General features: G+C 50.7%; 6 protein-coding genes across 6 annotated transcripts; 1 reads left to right on the plus strand and 5 right to left on the minus strand.

Annotated features, from left to right (window-relative positions):
• Positions 1–713: 713 nt before the first annotated feature.
• Positions 714–4,030, minus strand: PHHY-0 (Phenol hydroxylase; the record flags this gene model as incomplete). The annotated part of the gene is made up of 5 exons (XM_037326437.1): positions 714–1,593; positions 1,647–1,997; positions 2,054–2,453; positions 2,507–2,597; positions 3,296–4,030. 5 exons carry the CDS (start codon positions 4,028–4,030, stop codon positions 714–716), a joined length of 2,457 nt encoding a protein of 818 aa, XP_037174886.1.
• Positions 4,031–5,125: 1,095 nt separating this feature from the next.
• On the minus strand, positions 5,126–5,983 carry CGCA056_v011191 (uncharacterized protein; the record flags this gene model as incomplete). The annotated part of the gene is made up of 1 exon (XM_037326438.1): positions 5,126–5,983. The coding sequence occupies one exon, from the start codon at positions 5,981–5,983 to the stop codon at positions 5,126–5,128; it is 858 nt and encodes a 285-aa protein (XP_037174885.1).
• A 3,455-nt stretch (positions 5,984–9,438) lies between these two features.
• met-7-0 (Cystathionine gamma-synthase) lies at positions 9,439–10,125 on the plus strand (the record flags this gene model as incomplete). Its single annotated transcript, XM_037326439.1, has 1 exon — positions 9,439–10,125. The coding sequence occupies one exon, from the start codon at positions 9,439–9,441 to the stop codon at positions 10,123–10,125; it is 687 nt and encodes a 228-aa protein (XP_037174884.1).
• Positions 10,126–11,197: 1,072 nt separating this feature from the next.
• Positions 11,198–12,571, minus strand: CGCA056_v011193 (uncharacterized protein; the record flags this gene model as incomplete). Its single annotated transcript, XM_037326440.1, has 1 exon — positions 11,198–12,571. One exon carries the CDS (start codon positions 12,569–12,571, stop codon positions 11,198–11,200), a length of 1,374 nt encoding a protein of 457 aa, XP_037174883.1.
• A 1,701-nt stretch (positions 12,572–14,272) lies between these two features.
• On the minus strand, positions 14,273–15,172 carry CGCA056_v011194 (uncharacterized protein; the record flags this gene model as incomplete). Its single annotated transcript, XM_037326441.1, has 1 exon — positions 14,273–15,172. One exon carries the CDS (start codon positions 15,170–15,172, stop codon positions 14,273–14,275), a length of 900 nt encoding a protein of 299 aa, XP_037174882.1.
• A 1,424-nt stretch (positions 15,173–16,596) lies between these two features.
• Positions 16,597–16,908, minus strand: CGCA056_v011195 (uncharacterized protein; the record flags this gene model as incomplete). The annotated part of the gene is made up of 1 exon (XM_037326442.1): positions 16,597–16,908. One exon carries the CDS (start codon positions 16,906–16,908, stop codon positions 16,597–16,599), a length of 312 nt encoding a protein of 103 aa, XP_037174881.1.
• Positions 16,909–17,576: the final 668 nt, after the last annotated feature.

Here is a 17,576-nt window from a genome sequence, read left to right on the forward strand (position 1 = left end):
TATTCCAATAGCTCTTGCACTACATATAGAAGCTGCTCTGGACGATGCGGAGTCCAACGCAAACAGATCAATGTCGCTCATTTATATTCGTCAAGGAATGCTGATTCTACAGCAACTCCAGGACTCACCGGTCATAAAGAGGGTTTTGTCTATCTTTGAGTGGGCTTTGGATCGCGTAGATCTGAACCTATCGGCAAATGAAGACAGGCAAAACAGGAACACTGTTCGTACAGGCATGGAACCAAATGAGTCCGCCGACCAAGTCGGAGCCGCAGTTGACCATGGTTTTGAAGAGATGTCTGATCAAATGGAGTCGTGGTTTGGCGATTTTCTTGGGATTGAGTTCCTCGATAATCTAAGATCGAGCGGCGACAGAGGACAGGCTTGTGACGTTGTTGAGAATGATGCTTGAAGAATTGAGACTGTTCTGTTTGGAATTTGCAGATGGGCTTCGTTACAGCCACTGGTTGTAGTCTGCGATCTCTGGTACATTCAACTAGCGAACTAGCCAGCAAATTAAGACCGGCGTCTACAAGACCTGGCTCAATTTGAATCACATAACTATCAAAATCCCTGGCCGTCCTGATGTGTGTTTGAATAATTTCTAATGCGCAAATTTAGAGAATCAACTCTCGAATCTAGAAATGATCGAGTTCCGGAACTGCAGAAGTCTATAATGGGTCTAACAAATTCAAAGGTCTAGGTACATGTTTTCAAACGATGGGGAGTGCTTTGGTGTTGTCAGAACAGAAACCGTCCAAGAAAGCAGCGACTTCCTGGACATCTTCGATCGGGTAAGTAGCAGCCAAGAAGCCATCTGGGCGAAGTACTACAAGCCCGCCGCTTGTGGCCGACATTCCATAGCTGTTGTGTCCTTGGCCGTCAACGTCGCAGTAGACGAAGTTCGGGGGAAGCCCGTCGAAAACGTCCCATGTGTTGGAAATAGTACCGGACACGATGGTCGTGAAGCTCAACGTCTGAGCGTGTTTGGTGAGAGAAGTGGTAGACTTCAGCGCCTCACGAAGAGCAGCTAGCTTTTCTCTCTGTTGGAACGGGCGACCAGCGAAGATGAGCAGGTTCCACTTCCCAGTGTTCTTGTGGATGATGCTTTGCAGGCGGATGGGAGTGCAAGCACCAGGCGACTTGAGTAGCACGTCAGGGGTGCGGTAACCCACGGCCAGACTGCCGGTGCAGGCCTTGTCGACGATGATGGAGGGTCCATAGCTGACGCCGAAGCCAATGTTGAAATTGGCGTTCGATGTGAGCAAGTCGCCCAGAACTTTGCTGTGCTCAGGCTTGCCGCTGCATCCGTTCCATGTCTCAGGAAGGTCGCCAGACATTACCGCTGCCAGAGTCTTGTCAATGTCAATGACCTTCTGAGCGACAGCACGGCGCTCCTCGGAATAGGTGTCGAGGACTCCTGATTGGTACCATCCCCTGATGACTCCAGCGAGCTTCCAAGAAAGGTTGATGGCATCGTGGACTCCGGTGTTCATGCCCTGACCGAAGCCAGAAGAGTGTGTGTGGGCGGCGTCACCAGCAAGAAACACGAATTCATCCTTGCTCATGGTCTCGGCTACCTTTTGCCTGATACTGATTCGACTGTCAGATGAAATCCCTGGTTTTCAAAAACACAGTCTACTTACGTGTAGATGGTCCACCAGTCGAGCCGCTCAAACTCCACCTTGAAGGGGTGGAAGGATTTGAGCCCCTCCTCGAGAGCCTTTTCCTTGGTAAGACCGTCGGGATACTTGGCTTTCAGTGTCGGGGTGAATACGTATCCAATGCGGAACGCATCCTTGTCGATCCTGGCCAAGAAGACGTTGCCATACTCGGCACTTTGGATCGTCACGAAACCAAGTTCGGTGTCAGGAACATCGGTCTTGATACGGCCATCGAAGCGGACCCATTCGTATGCCGTCTCGTCCCCAATCATTTCAATTTTTGCAAGTTGTCGGACCTGCGACTGAACACCGTCGGCGCCGACCAGGTATTTGCTTCCAAACATTAGCCGTTTCCACGGTATTGAAGCATGTAATCAAGGGAGAGATACCATCTAACCGCGCGCGTTCCGTGCTGAGGATGTTGCAGGACGGCTGTAATGTTGTAGCCATCCTGAGGCGCTTGGTCAATTTGGTAGTCGACGAGTTCCCATTGGTACTGGACGTCGTTTCCCGAAACAGCCTTGTACTTGGCGGCGAAGATCGCTTGGGAGTTCTTCTGCCGGATGTTGAGAATGTAGTTGTGGAACGTTCCGTTCATGGCGGTGAACATCGTCTGCTGGCCCACGGCCGGCGTTCTCTTGCCTTCCTGGTAGGTGGCGATTCCCCGTGCGACGTTGCCCGCTTGAACCATGTCTTCAGCCACGCCCACCTGCTCCAAGAGCTCGAGGGTGCGGGGGAAGAGAGTGATGGCTCGGCCGAAGGATTCCTGAACCTCCAGCTCCCGCTTTTCTTTACACAAATGTTAGAATCGGCTAACGTGATGGCAAGTCCGGATAGCTAACCAATGATAACTGTGTCGATGCCTTGTTGCGCGAGACCAAGTGCCGTCACCAGGCCGACGGGCCCAGCCCCAACAATGAGGACATCAGTCGCCTTGAAACTCATAGATAAGGAAGTTATCAAAATGATGTCAGGGGAAATATTCGGGCTGGTGATGGTGAGGCGGTTTAGGAAACAAGGAGAGCGGTCTCGATACTCGCACACTTCTTATATGGTGTGGCCGTGAAGAACCTCGTCCCCACACGTACGGGATGAACTCAATTGCCGTTTGCCGTTCTAAACGTATCACTGTGCAGGTTGCCGACCAAGACTGACCGATCAACCACATCCTGGCTGCTTTCTTCGGGCTGAAAGTCGAGCCTGGTCCCGCTTGGTTTCATGGTCGGTACATGAAGGTTACATCAACTCGGCGCCGAAAGCCATTGTGGGGATTTCCTTCGGCACCGGAACCAGCTGCAGAGAAACCAAGGTTCGTCAAATGCATCTTTCCACTAACAAAACCCGGCCAGAATAAGGTGTCGCTGTAATACTTTCCCCGACATGTCCTTCCGCCCAACGCCATCGCCGCAACCTCAATGATCATCTTAGCAAATTATGCCTGCCGGCCCCCCCCCCAACTCATGTTTTCTCCGACGGTCCTTAGGTTGCGCAAAACCATAATTTGTGGAATCGTTTTGGAAAGTCCAATGCCTGTGAAAACTGTCGTGTGAAACTGGATTGAAGACAATTGCTCGAATAGGCGTCCAAATTTCCAGTCGCGTTCTGGAGCTTTTGGGGTTGAGAATCGCTACACCGCAGTTGCCGATGCGGCGGGTCTGCTCGCGGAGCTTTTCGAAAAGGGAGACGACTTTCTGCAAGGGTTCCTGTGCGTTCTGGCACCAGGGCTCAAACTCGAACTGCTTGACGGAATGTTTTTTGAAGATGCCGTTCTCATGTATGCCAAATATGAGAGTCCCGGTCCGACCAAACCAACACTGGGTCTTTGCCTCGTTGGGGACACCACTCAACGCCAAAGGCTTCTGCGTCGCTTTCATCTCCGCAACGTTCTCGGCTGCTGTCCCAGTCCCAAAGAGTCTTACTGCCACATCTTGATTTGACTTCACCAGATGTCCAAGATTGGTGGCCCCGCTCCTCTTTGCCAAATACTTTGCCTTCCTTTCGGCAGATTCCGCGGGCCCTGGCGATCCGAATGATCCAGAGTATGAGGCATCTACCTCATGAAGAACTGCAACTTTGAGGCTGCCAAACTGATATTTGATGGCTCTGTGATGGGCGAGGCTTTCCTTGAGATCGTCATCGTATGCAGTGAAACCCTCTTCGAACGCGTGGCCCCAGCTGGGGCTTTTCCTGCTGCTGGCTCGCTTGTTCTTTTCCTCTCTGTATGTGAGAATCAGAGTTTTGTTGATGACGTTCATCTGTAGGATGAATGCAGTTGAGCATCCACTCTTGACGAACTTGTGCAGAGTTTGAAAAGCACCACGGGTCAAGATCACGTCAACGTCGTCAAGCTTCGTATTTGGAGACATCACGGCCAGGGCAGTGAATAATCCCTTGAATGGCTGCCGGGGAGCCTTGGCCCGATTGAGATCACAAAACGTGTAACCGATATCCCGCTTGAGCCTAACCGGTAAGACAGGGCTATTAAATTTGGCAGCACCGCCTGCAAAAAGTCAGCTATTTGTCACTGAGACGTGAGGGGACTCAGGCGGGTAGATGTCCGTCGGGTTGACCCGGATCCACTTGCCTGGAACAATGATGGTAGGATCTTTGGTGTCCACCCAATTATAAGAACACAGAGTCTCAAAGCCGCGAGTGGTGGTGATCGGAACAGTGGACGGCAAAATCTCGTCAAGTGTGATTGTGCCTGCGAGACCTCTCGTCGGGAAATATAGCCATTCGAGTGGGGACCCCTTCGGTGCCTTCGCCGGTGGTGGCGGAGGCAGCGGAGGCAGTTCAGGCTTCTCTAGGGCCGGATCAAGATCGTCATTTTCATCTGGTTCAAGGACACTGTTGGCATCCAGCTTGATGTCGAGGCTGGCGATCGGAGGAGTGTCCGCTTCCATCTGGTGATTTTGATGATGCTCCACAGTCGAGCTTGTTTGAGGCGACGTTGACAGGCGCCGCAGCAGCGGTCTAGATGTCTGGCAAGCGAATGCAGAGTAGGCCCCGGCGCGGAGGGAACAGCACCTGAGCAGACGTCCGTTCATAAGTTCGTGAGTGTGAATGGAGGCGGGATGGTTTGTAGGTGTGAAAATAATCGAACACGACGCGAAGTTGAAATTATCTGCACGGACCCTCAAGCGCACCCGGCTTCTCCCGGAGCCAATGAGATCGCGTCAACCAGTAAGTACAGCAGAAGGCGATTTGACCCGAAGAGCGATCAATGAGCCGTTCAACTGAGATCACTAAGTGATGTGGCGAAACTAGCAATGGATGTCTTTGTTCAAGTACGAATTTCGGTGACTTCCGGCAGGAAGTGGCCGCCATCACCGCTACTGCCATCCACGACCTGTGCATTTCTCCAGTCATCCACTTCCACGCCACTTCGGCACCGGATGACGACCAAAAGCTATGTCGTGTCATCCCTCGATCATAACAGCAAGGTCGCATATCACTCAGTACTACTCCAGCTTCACGAAAGATGTTTCCGCCGATTTTCCCATCTCCTTGATGTCCTTGGCGGTAGTTATGAGCAATTCTGCCTTCTTCTCATGCTCGCATGCCAAGACGGCAAGAGCAGAGGATTTCCAGAGAGGGACCCTGCTGTTTTTCCGGTTGCTGAAAATGGTCAACACGGCGAACAACAAGGCAAAAGCTTCAATCGCGGCAGGGTCGACGAAGAACCACCACCGAATTGACACAAAGGGTACGTTATCAATTCTCTCTCCCAGTGCCAACTGCATGTTCGGACCTGAGCGCAGATAATCCGTCATACTGACTGCCATCTGCTCAAATCGCTTGCCAACATCTACATCACCAGCCAAAGCAGCACTCACGCCAAGCTCTTTGTTCTCATAGTTTCCGTCGACCCACTCGGTGATAATGGACCCAGATTCGAAGAAATTTTGCAACGCTTTGAAATCGGCCCAAGATAATGTGAATTTGGGCAAATGGTCGGCCGTAGACTCGTTGGTGAACAACTGATCTTCGTAGAAAGTGCCACTGACGCCCCATGACTCTCTGCCGCCCAAATCAATCTTTTGCGCGTTCTGGAAGGCGAAGCTCGTTCCGTTTGACTGTGCATCTGTGTACTTATACGCAGCAAGGGAAAGAGAACATTCCGTGATGTTGTCGTTGACAGGCTTGAAGTTATAATTGGGGGTTGCTCGATACAGGGCGAACCGGGCAAACTCTGGAAATGTGTCTGGTAAGTCGAATAATCTGGGGTTCGTCAACAGCGACACATTCACTTGGTAGCTAGTACCTGAGTCGGTAAAGACATGCTGCGTCGAGAGGCTTATATTCCCTGTTGTAGTCATGTTGCAATGCTCGGTGGCCTTTTCCTCCACGCAGATTCTTGATTGTAAGGTCTCCTGAGTGACATTTCTGCAATTAGTTGCAAAACCCAATGATACATAAGATCCCTTCCATCTACAAGCGCCAGGACAGCTGAATGTCGAGGGTGTGCTTATGTTGAATAAACCCTGGAGTATGGCTGCTTGCATGTTGGGGTCTTGCGGGATGCCGCCTTGATAAGTGAATACTGTTGGGCAACAGATTGCACGGATCCTCTAGACATTTAAAAACATACTTACGAGTGTCAGTGTTGGAGAGTTCTCTGCCCACACCATGATCGTACGCGTGAGCATATCCAAATGTGACGGTATCATCGGTAGTGTTGACGAATCATTCATCAATTTTGACCACTTGTTGAGCTAATGGTGACAGACCAAGACGGCAAATCGTGACCAAGGCTCCGATAGTTGCCAGGTTCAATTTCATCGAGACCAGGAACTTGAGAGAGCCCAGAGGACCACAGCTGGCTTCATCGAACGTTTCCAGGTGTTCCAACCTCTGAGGTCCATTTTTGAAATGAAGCCACTTCAGCTGGCTAATGAATGTGCTGACGCCATGCATTATAGCCGCTGAACAAGCAGTCGTCAGTATCGAGATCACCGCGCTCAGAGAATTTGGGAAGGTCCAGTCTGAAAGAGGCCGACCATTCACTCTCGTGAAGATGAAAGCCACGGTTGCAAGAATGACCAGGCTCCCGATAGACGTGACAATCTCCAAAAACCATTCGCTGCAACTGAAAACATTGTAGCGTTTGTTTTCGACAGTATCCGGTCGTGGAGGTTCGTCCTCGACATCGGAGACACGAGCAGGTTCGTATCCAGAGAGTCTTTCTGTCCAGTTTCGTTGAGACATGGCGAATTAATGATCTAGGCTCCAATTTAGGGATTTCATGTCCTCTCTGGCGAGGGTCACATATATACTCAGCGTAAAATCGTCCTACCATGTCGTCTGACATACCTCTAGCACAGCCACATGCAAACAATCGTATAAAATGTGCACTTTTAGACCAATAGGCTGGGTGCTTCCTGCAGCCTGATTGAAATGCAGGCTCGATTAGGCTCCATCTGGGTGATACCAAGATAGCCTGCATGCTTACGACCTCCACCGCAATCCCGACACACAATTCTCCCAGCCTGATTGCCCGTAAGATTGATGAATCCCTCGAGTTGAACCATCACTGGAGGGGAATCTGAGCACGAATGGATCTCTCCATAGTCCAAGACGACTTGTCAGGCCATCGTCAATCCCGAGCCTCTTTTGGTACGGCCCTCCAAAAGACATATCATGCAACATGATAAGCTAACGACCAGTTTCAAAAGACTTTCACGACTAAGTAAATCTCATATCGACTTCTTCAATGTGTATCCATCGGCTGAACAAGCCTGAAGCGTGGGTGAACCTAAGTCGAGTGCATATCCCATCGAGTGCTGCATGACGCCAGTAATTACACAAGTGTGCGAGGCACAGCTAATCAGATGTGGCTCCAAACAATCGACAACTTTTCTAAACAAATCAAAAATCTAAATAAGGCTCAAATCGGAGAACACATGGATACTCTATGGGCTTCCGTTATTCAGCACTCGACGGGATGAGCTCCAACAATGTCCATTCCAGTAACCTCACAACATGTCGGTCTTGGTCTAGAGTCATGCCATATTAACGGAACAGAATGGTCGTTGTTTTCCAATTTCTTGCGGTATCCCCTGGCTACGCGCCATTCGGCTACGCGTCATCTCGCATCCGCTTGCCGTCATCCCGTTGTTGTCTCACAGCCGCATGTTGTGTCTCGGAGCAATCTTCCGGCCAATTCGTTCCGCTTCCCCGCAAACGTTTCCAGATTTCGCAGAACTACCCATCGTCGTAGTAAATAAAGCATGATGCCTTCCCCAAGTGGACGTTCGCCAATAGCTTCGTTCACCAGAATAATTCAGTAGAGTCTCTCCCCACCACTCCATCCATTTTAGTCTCACCGGAGAGTTTCATTAAACATTTTGGTGACCATAACACCTCGTATCCCCACTTGTGGCGTTAGTGAAACCAAAGGGTCACCAGAACCATGAGGAGTTGGAATTCTTGCTGTCCGCTTTTGGTGCGATCCTTGGCTGTCTTACCTGGGGTGGACTCAGCTGTTTAAAAAGGGCGATGTTTCCCCGGGCTGTTGCAAATCCTGCTTTGTATGATGTTCGAGTCTCGACAACCTTTTTCAACGCGTAAGCAATGGGACCTTGCCTTTGGGAGAGTCGATTCCCCCTCATACAGACCATGTCAGTTCCCGTTACGCCTATCAAACCTGTCAGGTTGCATTTTCTGACCATTTCTACTTCTCCAGGCCGTGAGCGTTTCTCTACCGACATGGGAGTCAAATGTCGGCTGGGCGACGGGGGAGAGATGGGTCGTCGATAACATGCTCACAGGGTACCCGAGATTCTTCATCCACAGAAGCATAGAATCCTTCGCTCAGACTGTTGCTTCAAACTTCAGCCTTACACCAGGATAACGAGCCATGCTATTTCCCAACGAATATGCTGCCCAGCTGTGTGTAGGATTCCTGCACGCTCATGCTCCAGCCCCTGCCCTTGTTGGTATTGAGACCGTCGCTTTAGTCGTCGACGACTCCAATCCGGGTGCTGTTTACTGGAAACCGCTTTCGCCTATCGGCTGTCATATTTCACCCGGACGCTTTCAAGTATGGAAAACAGTTTTGGCAGCATAGTGGACTCGGTGTTTCTAGTAGACGAGCGGATTTCTGCCATTGTCTCCTCCAGCGGGCTCTACTTGTACCAGAACATCGCGCCCAGTCGACGAAACAGATGAACAGCCATGATCCCCCGCTCTATCATCCCCCAGAATCGAAGAAACAGATTTTGTCTTCTTCAGAATCGGGAATCAGCGAACCATTACGAGGTATCATGTGGCAAGAACCCATGCCTTGTGCGAAAAAGGGTTTTGGTCAGGAAGTCAGGATCCTCCTGAGCGATTCCAAAAAAGCCAAAGAAGTACTTCAACAACGCATTGCCAGTATGATGAGGCATCATCTCAATGCACCTGCGGACAGCGGGACTTCGATCGAAATAGGGCCACGCAGCTCCAGTACTCATGACTTGACCGACGACGTCTACGTCTTCCCGACCGGAATGAGTGCCATATTCCACACCCACCAGTTCCTCCTCACGTGGGAACAGGAAGAGCATTAGCTTCGGATTCCCCTATGTGGATACGTTGAAGATACTTGAGAAATTTGGTCCCGGGTATGTCTTCTACGGCAACGCTACCGAGATCGAGCTGGACGATATGCAGCATCGGCTTGAGCGTGGGGAACGATATTTGGCCCTCTTTTGCGAGTTTCCTGGAAATCCGTTGCTCACATGTCCGAACCTCAATTCGATCGCTCGCGGATAAATACGACTTCGCCATAGTGATGGATGAAACGATTGGAACTTTGGCCAACGTCAACGTTTTTCAACATGCGGACGTGCTGGTCACTTCCCTCACCAAATTCTTTTCTGGCGCATGCAATGTCACTGGAGATTCTGCAGTCTTCAATCCAACAGGCCGTTACTATTCAAGTCTAAAAGCGATCGCGGAGCGAGAGTACAAAGACACATACTGGCCGGAGGACGTCATCTTGATGGAAAGGAACAGTCGCGACTTTACTATACGCATTCGTCAGATGAACATCAACGCGGAGGCTGCTGCCAAAGTGCTGCTGGCCAGTCCGTTGATCAAGAGGGTGTATTATCCAAAGTACAACAGCGACAAATCGAATTATGAGGCCCGTAGAACGCCTGTTGGTAGGTACGGGGGCCTAATGTCCGTGGTGTTTTATCGCAAGCAAGATGCCATCACCTTTTACGACGACATGGATGGAGCGAAGGGGCCTAGACTGGGTACGAACTTCACATTGACATCACCGTATGTCTTTCTTGCTCACATGAAGGAGCTAGAATGGGCATCCAGTTTAGGTGTAGACCCATACCTCATGTGGTTCAGCGTGGGGATGGAAGACACAGACCGTTTGCTGGAGATTTTCAGAAAAGCACTTCACTCGGCAGCGGGCCCGAGGAAGGGCTGCAATATTGTCAATGCCACGTCACATTCAGAATAGCCGCAGCGACCGAATACATCTCGTATTGTGAAGCTTTATCTGATTATCTGAACGTCACTGAGACCGTGCACCTTTGGGGAGTTAACAATGTAGAGTCTCCGGCTCTTAGCCATCATAAGGGTACTACTTTATGTTCGGTAGTACTCTGTCCGGTCGGAAGGCAAATGACAACGTAGGTGCTTCACCGCTTTGCAGAAGCCTAGCTCACAGCAGCCGCAGCTTTACAGGTACTCCAAGTCTCTGATTGGGCCATGGTCTGCTTGGGAGCTGTTTGCCCCCGTGGGATCAGGGACCTTTTCGAGCCAAACCACTTTCATCCTTCCTCTGGGAAATGATGAGTTAATTTACATGGGCGACCGGTGGCAAAGCAACAATTTGCTGTGCAGTACATACGTCTGGCTACCACTCGAGATCAAAGAGACCAATGTCTCCCTGAAGTGGAGAGATAGTTGGATAGGTGATGTCAAAACAGGAAGTTGGACAGAAGCCCCGGAGTACGGCGAATATGAGGCCGATAAGGCTCAGCTTGCAGACGGTGCCTTAGACAGAAGCTGCATTAGGTGTAGTAACGGAACGTCGGTGACTAACCTGGGAAGCGTTGAGTTTTCGGGGTTGGACGCACGATCACCAAGGAAAGTGACGATCGTGTTGACGCATGCTGTTGGTGGAGCTCAACAGCGGTATGCGGCGGTCACTTGTAATGGCAATGAGCAGATCATTGTTTTCCTGCCTACAGGGAGTAACGGTACCGACACTGCGTGTGACAGTACCTTGCACTACAGTTTGTCACCTGGGAAGAACACTGTTATAATTTCGAGGATGTATGGGTGGACGCGCCAGACCTTGACAAAATTCGTGTGCCTCCCTATTGAGCTAAGAAGGCTATTTCGTAACTCACCAGCGGAAGACGCGGTTAAGGTTTGATGCAATGGATTTAAATCAGGTAAAGAACGTCTATTTTGGTCGCGGCAAAGTCTATAACAAATGACAAAGATAAACCATTAAACAATAAGTCGCCGATGTTTCTTGTCATGCTCGACGAGAGATAAAAATATTGAAAGACAGAAAGCTCTTAAGCAGAGCAGAAGCTCCAGCTGCTCTCGACGCTCCAGCTGATGCTTCCAGACACACCAGGGCTGTATGAGGCAGCAGAGGGGTTGTACTGCTGGGAGAAGAGACTGCAGTAGGTACCCTTGGCAACACCGTTCTGCTTGATCATGAAGGCGTTGAAGAAGTTGCACTTCAGGGGGCTGTAACCCAACCAGCTAGCCCATGAGGACAGACCAAGAGACTTGTAGTTGACAGTGTTCTGAGAAGCAGCGTAAGCGGCGCAAAGGCTGACATCGAAGGGACCAGGGAAGAACTTCTGGCCAATGCAAGTGGAGGGGTGGCTGTGAGTAACACCACCGCAGCTCTGGGGGTTGGTCCAGCCGGAAGGAGTAGTAGGGGTGGTGTTGTTCGTCTTCTGGTAGCCGTTGGAGCCGGCGATGACGACCTGGAAGCTGTCACGGGTCTGACCAGTGTTGGTGGCGGCAGCGCTGTCAACGCCAGATCCCCAGAGAGTGCACTTGTAGTTGGTGATGGACGAAGGGTTCTGGCAAGAGCACTTGTCGGGGTTGATAGAGGGGTCACGCTCAATGTAGATGTTGATACCAGTGCAAAGATCGGTCTTGTCGCAGTAAGCAGCGCACTGGGCAACGTCGTAGGAGGTGAGAGTGTGCAGGCCGAGGTAGCTGTTGGCGTTGACAGAGGCACCAAGGTCCTTGAAGGTCTGGGCGTATCCGCTGGGAGTAGGAGCATTCGAGGCCATGGAATGGAAAGGAGCGTAGGCCTGGAAGGCGCTGGCGGTGTCAGGCTGGACCTGAGGTCCGCTGCCAGCGGGCTGAGGGGCGCAAGGGTCCTCAGGGTTGATGAATCCGCAATAGGTGCCGACTTCAAAGGGAGCAGCGCAGCCAGTCGCGGTGGTGAACGCGAAGGTGTTGGTCCAGCTGATGGGGGTGCAGCTGGAGGGGACGGTGATGGTCGAAGCGGCCGACGTAATCACGGGAGTGGCCGAAGTGGTGGTGACAACAGCCTTGGCGGTGGTAGAGGTAGTGCAAGACGTGGAAGTGGCAGCCTTGGCAGAGGTAGTGGCGGCAGGAGTTCCCCAGCACCACCAGAGGAAGCAGTAAGTGCGCTTCTCAAGGCTGCGAGCCTCAAGAGCCTCAAGGTTGCGGGCAACGACAGAGGCGGTGGCACTGGCAGAAGCAACACCAGTAACAGCAACGGCAGCAGACGAAGAGGCGGCTACAGCGTTGTAGACGCCGGTTTGGTCGGTGGCAGTGGCGGGAGGGCCAACAAGCGAGGGGGTGGCAGCAGCCACGATGGCATCAAAGTCGATGGGTTGAACAGTGGGCGAAGCAGAGCTAAGACCCGCAAGGGCAACGAGAGCGAGAGGGTAGAGCATTTTAAGAATATTGCAAAAAACCTGTGGGAGGCTCGTAATACCAAAGAGTGATGGTAAAGAGAGTGTGGTTGAAAGATTGAAATGCCCGAGGCGGTAAAAGATTGAAGCTGATGGGATGAAGAGGAAGAAAGCCTACGATGGACGGGATCAATGCAGTCCTTATAAACAATTGTTTATGGTTGAACTTCCGCGGATATCACGTAGATCAAGTGGAGTTGAGTCAACAGGTGCCCTTTGTCGCGTCTCTCGGCACAACAAAGCCGAGCACGGCATCGTATTACTCTGAGCGCTCCCAGTTACGTGGGCCGTCAACCCGTAGCTCAGGTTGCCAGTCAAAGCGTTTGGTGAACGGTGAGTCCGAATTTTCGTCCTCTCCACCCGTTAGTGATGTGAAGTGTCAAAGGAAAGGGCCCTCGACTGACTTTACTGCGCTATCAGGGACTCTTGCGCTCGCGGTGCTGACGCTGCGGGTAGCGGCATTTCAGGTGGCGCCATAATATTAATCCATATAGAACATTGCATAGTGCGACCATTCCTTATTTGGATCTCAAAGAGCTGCCTTTGTTGGTCGGGACCTGGAATCATCAAGCTAGCTAACGCAGCGGGGGATCTAGTCTCTCAGCTGCTGGCTTTGTCTCAGTTGGTCTAAATGACGCTAGTGCAGGTGATGAGGGGTCGTTCAGGTGACGTCCACGCGTCAACGGTGATTTGTGTGTTGATGGCAATGGCGCCGATCAACAGCGAGTCGGATAGCATGATTTTGCTGCCATTGTACGAGTCGGCCGCATCGAGGTTGATGAAACTCTACGGGAAAGGGGCTTCGAAGGCGTCGGCGGGCTCTGGGCATCGCGGATCCTTCGGGCCGTCTTTGTGTGGGCGACCCCGATCCCGGGTCCTTTCCTAGCCAGGAACAACTGATCGAAATATGGAATAGCGGCGGAAATCTCGGTTTTAGCGTCGGCCCCTTGAAAGAAAACATATTTGTTTCAAGATGGAGATGAGGTAATTGAGTGGGTTTGACTCGGGGAAACAAGCTTGAAAAGTGGAAGGTGGGAAAAGATGGATGGGGACAATCGTGGATGGCGAAAATCACAGGCCCACAGAAAGTTGAAAGAGAAAATGACATCACGTTCGAGGCCATGAGATGCAACTCAAGTTTGGAGGAGTCATTGCTCGCCGTGATCACGGCGAAGGTGCGAGCTATGCCAAGTTGCCAAGAAGGCTGAAAGCATTTTGGCCAAGACACGTTAAGCCCGAGGTCTGTCTGATAAGTCTCTGTCAACTGACAGCAGACATCTCTTGGCAGATGTGAGACTAGATGATTAGTTTACTGCATCAACATTTGATGGCGAGGTTGACAAGTGTTCACATAAACCGCCAGTCAATATCGTCAAAGCCTCAAATAGTCTCGGGGTACGACGGAAGCTGGTATGATGACAATTCGCTTGACAACAAAAGATCATCCTATGTATCTCCACTTCAACCCCTCAATCAGGGTAGACATACAGGTGCATTGAAATCCATGACCGTTCAAGTTGAGGGCGTGAAATCTTATTATCAGGAATTTCAATCAATTGGCTTATGTGCTTCTGGATCTAGGAACGCCGTTGCTTTGATGACTTATAGCTCTAAGGAGGATGGAAAAGTCAGGCTTCAGTAACATCTTGATCGAACTGAACCGTTGGGTCTCTGCTGCACCATCTACAATATCATGTTGAAAAATGCTCGTTCGGTATCACGACCGATCTCACGGCCAAAACCAACAGCACGGCCCCAAAGAGTGATTCGAAGTTCCCACGCTCTGATTGCTGAGATAATTGCCATTGCAGGCCACTTGTCTCCATGATCATTGTTGTCGGTCAGCTCAAGTGTGAAAGGAGACTTCCAAGGCTTGAGAGGGATCGTCATTCGCATCCTACACAGGGGATCTTCGATATACTTCCCTTGGATCACTCGAAGAGAAAAGCCCTTGTTAATCCCGCCCCATTCTTCTTCCGGCAACCGCGTCCAACCACAGCAGCTGCTTCTCATTTCGCCATTTTCCAGAAGCGGAATCATCAAAGTATATCTTTGGGTTTTGGGGATAGAGCGTTTCTGCGACGCCCACATAAGTTCTGTGTCTCCAGACGCAAAGCTCGTGTCGCTCGGAACGCTACTTCTACCCAAAGGCAGCGTCGACGGGAGTGTGAGGACGCCCTCCCCATCATCGTTTCCCCACTCAGGTACCTCGGATATCATAGCTAGGGCAGGGTCGCTGCTGTTGGGGCCATTGTGAAGAATCCATCTGGGGCGACCGTCATACTTGCTGCCTGATTCAAGCTTGTAACCTGAGACTGCAAACATCTTGTGGTTTGTTTTGTCACCAAGGTGAGCAACACCGACTTGCGTCAGAAGATTGAAGTCCATGCCAGGGTAGAACTTGAGCTTGGAGGGAAACGGGCGGTAAGGAGCAAATGTGTCGCAGATAGGGACCGGGGCAAGTCGGGCCGGAGGGAGCAAGTTGTGCCACTCGGGGTCGTCAAGTCTTCTGAGGCTTTTGCGAGCGTCATCCAGCTTGGAACGGCCTTCGGCGTTCATTTCAGAGAGCGTCTTGTCATCCATTTCGAGTATGGCGGCCTGATGCGGATAGCTTGTGTGATGCAAGATATGTAGTAACTTTGGCTGGTTGAAATGGTTCTAGAATATTTGATGTGTAGGTCTGCAACACTGATAGAGAGACTCGAGGCTCCCTCTTTTATACAAAGTCAACTTCATCAACCTACAGTGCAATCTTCTGATCAAGTCAAACGTCTAGCTCTCTAGCATTGTTACCATGAGAGAAAATAACTTTGACACAAAGGGTAATCGTCATCAGTCCTGCTGGCCTACAGCGAATGAATGTTACGAGCCCCCTGCGCAAGCAGAAGTCAACAGGCGGTGTATTCCTTGTTATCTATCTTTTTCTTTCGGTCATGGATGGTTCTTTGCCATGGACGCCCAATCTCATGGTTACGTTCCACAACTGAACAAACAGGAGGATCTGCGTGGCAAAGAATTTCATGCATTGAGCATTGAATTCAGCTGCCGACTGTTCTACCGCTGAAACAAATCTCTCCAGGTTTATTTGCGCACCGTGTTTGGAGTTAAGCGCCCAGAATAGAGGGATGCCTGACTTCAAAGTAAGCTATGAGCATTGAATGCGCGTTGAATGTCCCGGGCCCAGCTGCAGCCCTTTGTTAGAACCGACCTGGCAGTCAACCCTGCAGAAGCAGTGGCTTCAGGCCTAACACTCCACCAACTGATAGAACAAAAAGCTTTTGCCGGATCCGGCTGACGTGGAAGATATTGTCGAGTAGTCTATAGTATGTTAGCCCTCTGCTCCGAAGACCGAAATGCATCGGTATTTACCTAAGGAGTTGGTGCATTGACGAATGGCGGCTATCAACTGAATTGAAGGACGCAAGTCCAACTTTGGTCTTCATGAAGAGCCCATTGACGCGACTGCTCATAGTTAGGTCTTTTTGCGTGGACGGTTTACATCATTATGGTGCTGGTTCGTTTGAAAGACAGATCGCTAATCAGATACAGGCACCGTTATGTTGCAATTGCGCCTCCCTTCGGATAAGGGGTGAGCTCAAGAATCTGTCACCGACCAGGGTTTCTGACATGAAATATGCACCAGGATTACAACGCTGCACCCCTCTAGTCTAGTTGAGTACGAGGGCACGACAGATGATGCAATAGTTAGTGCATCCATGTACATAGGTAGGGTCTTTAGAGGATTTCTTGCACTTGCAGCGGTCAGTGATGAATGAAGTGCATCAAAATGCCGTCCACGAGAGCCAAGAGGAATAAGCGGTTGAAAGTTTTCAATTGTAGATTATCAGCGCCTTTTGTGGTATTGTGAGGCCGAGCTCGTTCATCGAATCTCTTCCTCTGTATGATGTGCGTTTATCCCCAATTTTGGTACAATCGTAAGGTATAATATTGGCCCTCCTAAGGCCGTAGCCCTTTAGTGACATTTGATGGCATGAAGAGAGTTTAACCTATGGCAGTAATGTTAGTTCATGTTTCTGCTGTTGATGTGTTGAGCTTATGAACGACTCACAGTTCGGGCTGGGCTTGCAGCACTTCATCGTCTCCATTCCGACAACACCGGGCTCGGATCGCTGTCTTTCACCAGTGATCTCACACGTAGTTTGACAAGGGAGATCTTCCGGGAGATCGCAGACCCAGCCATCGGTGAGTCCGCGCGAGATGGGGCCGACGTCTGACTTGCAGATTTCGGGAGCGAATCTGCAGCCGGCCATAACGCCGAGGGCCATGGAAGCGGCGACGAATGCTTGCGTGAATCTCATGATGTCTGATTTAGGGTGGTAAAGTTGAGTGTGAAATATGGAAGTAGATGGAAGGACGTAGTTGGAGTTGTCTAATAGTTGCAGATCTCTCTTGGCGAGTCTCTGGTATTTATAACGAGATGGTCATCTGTGACATTTCAGAGGACTTCGGACTACTCCGTGGCTCTCCCCATAGGCTCTTGTCTCCAGGAGTGTGGTTGATTAGTTAGTTGTGGAACTTCGCCTTGCGCTGCAGATCATCATTCCCATTAACTCCCAAATTCACTGCAGTTAGACCATCGAGTCATTTGCGGTGGGCAACCGAGTCATTTCAAGTCATTGAGCTCAGTCCACTATCAACAACGGATTTAGTAACTACGTTGTCGGAAACCTTATTAAGCGGAGGAGGCTCCCAGTTCTTCTCATAGTTCGTCTCAAACCTGCGTCTGATAATTGAACAAGGCTATGTAATAAGCCATTCTTGCCTCGGATGTCTCTTTTCGCTGTCGGTCTCCGTGTCGCCGAACGTCAAGGGTGTATATTGTCCCATCGCCTCTACAATTGCGGACCTCGGCCCACCGACATATACTGAGACCCATCAAACACTTTCGCATTCATTTGCGATCACTCTTTCGGAATCCGAAGTACCTGACTGTATTGTGGGTAGATCTTTCCAGTGCCCCAGCCGG

This window comes from Colletotrichum aenigma, assembly GCF_013390185.1.
Source record: "Colletotrichum aenigma strain Cg56 chromosome Unknown KSG_Cg56_contig07, whole genome shotgun sequence".
Lineage (NCBI taxonomy): Eukaryota > Fungi > Ascomycota > Sordariomycetes > Glomerellales > Glomerellaceae > Colletotrichum > Colletotrichum aenigma.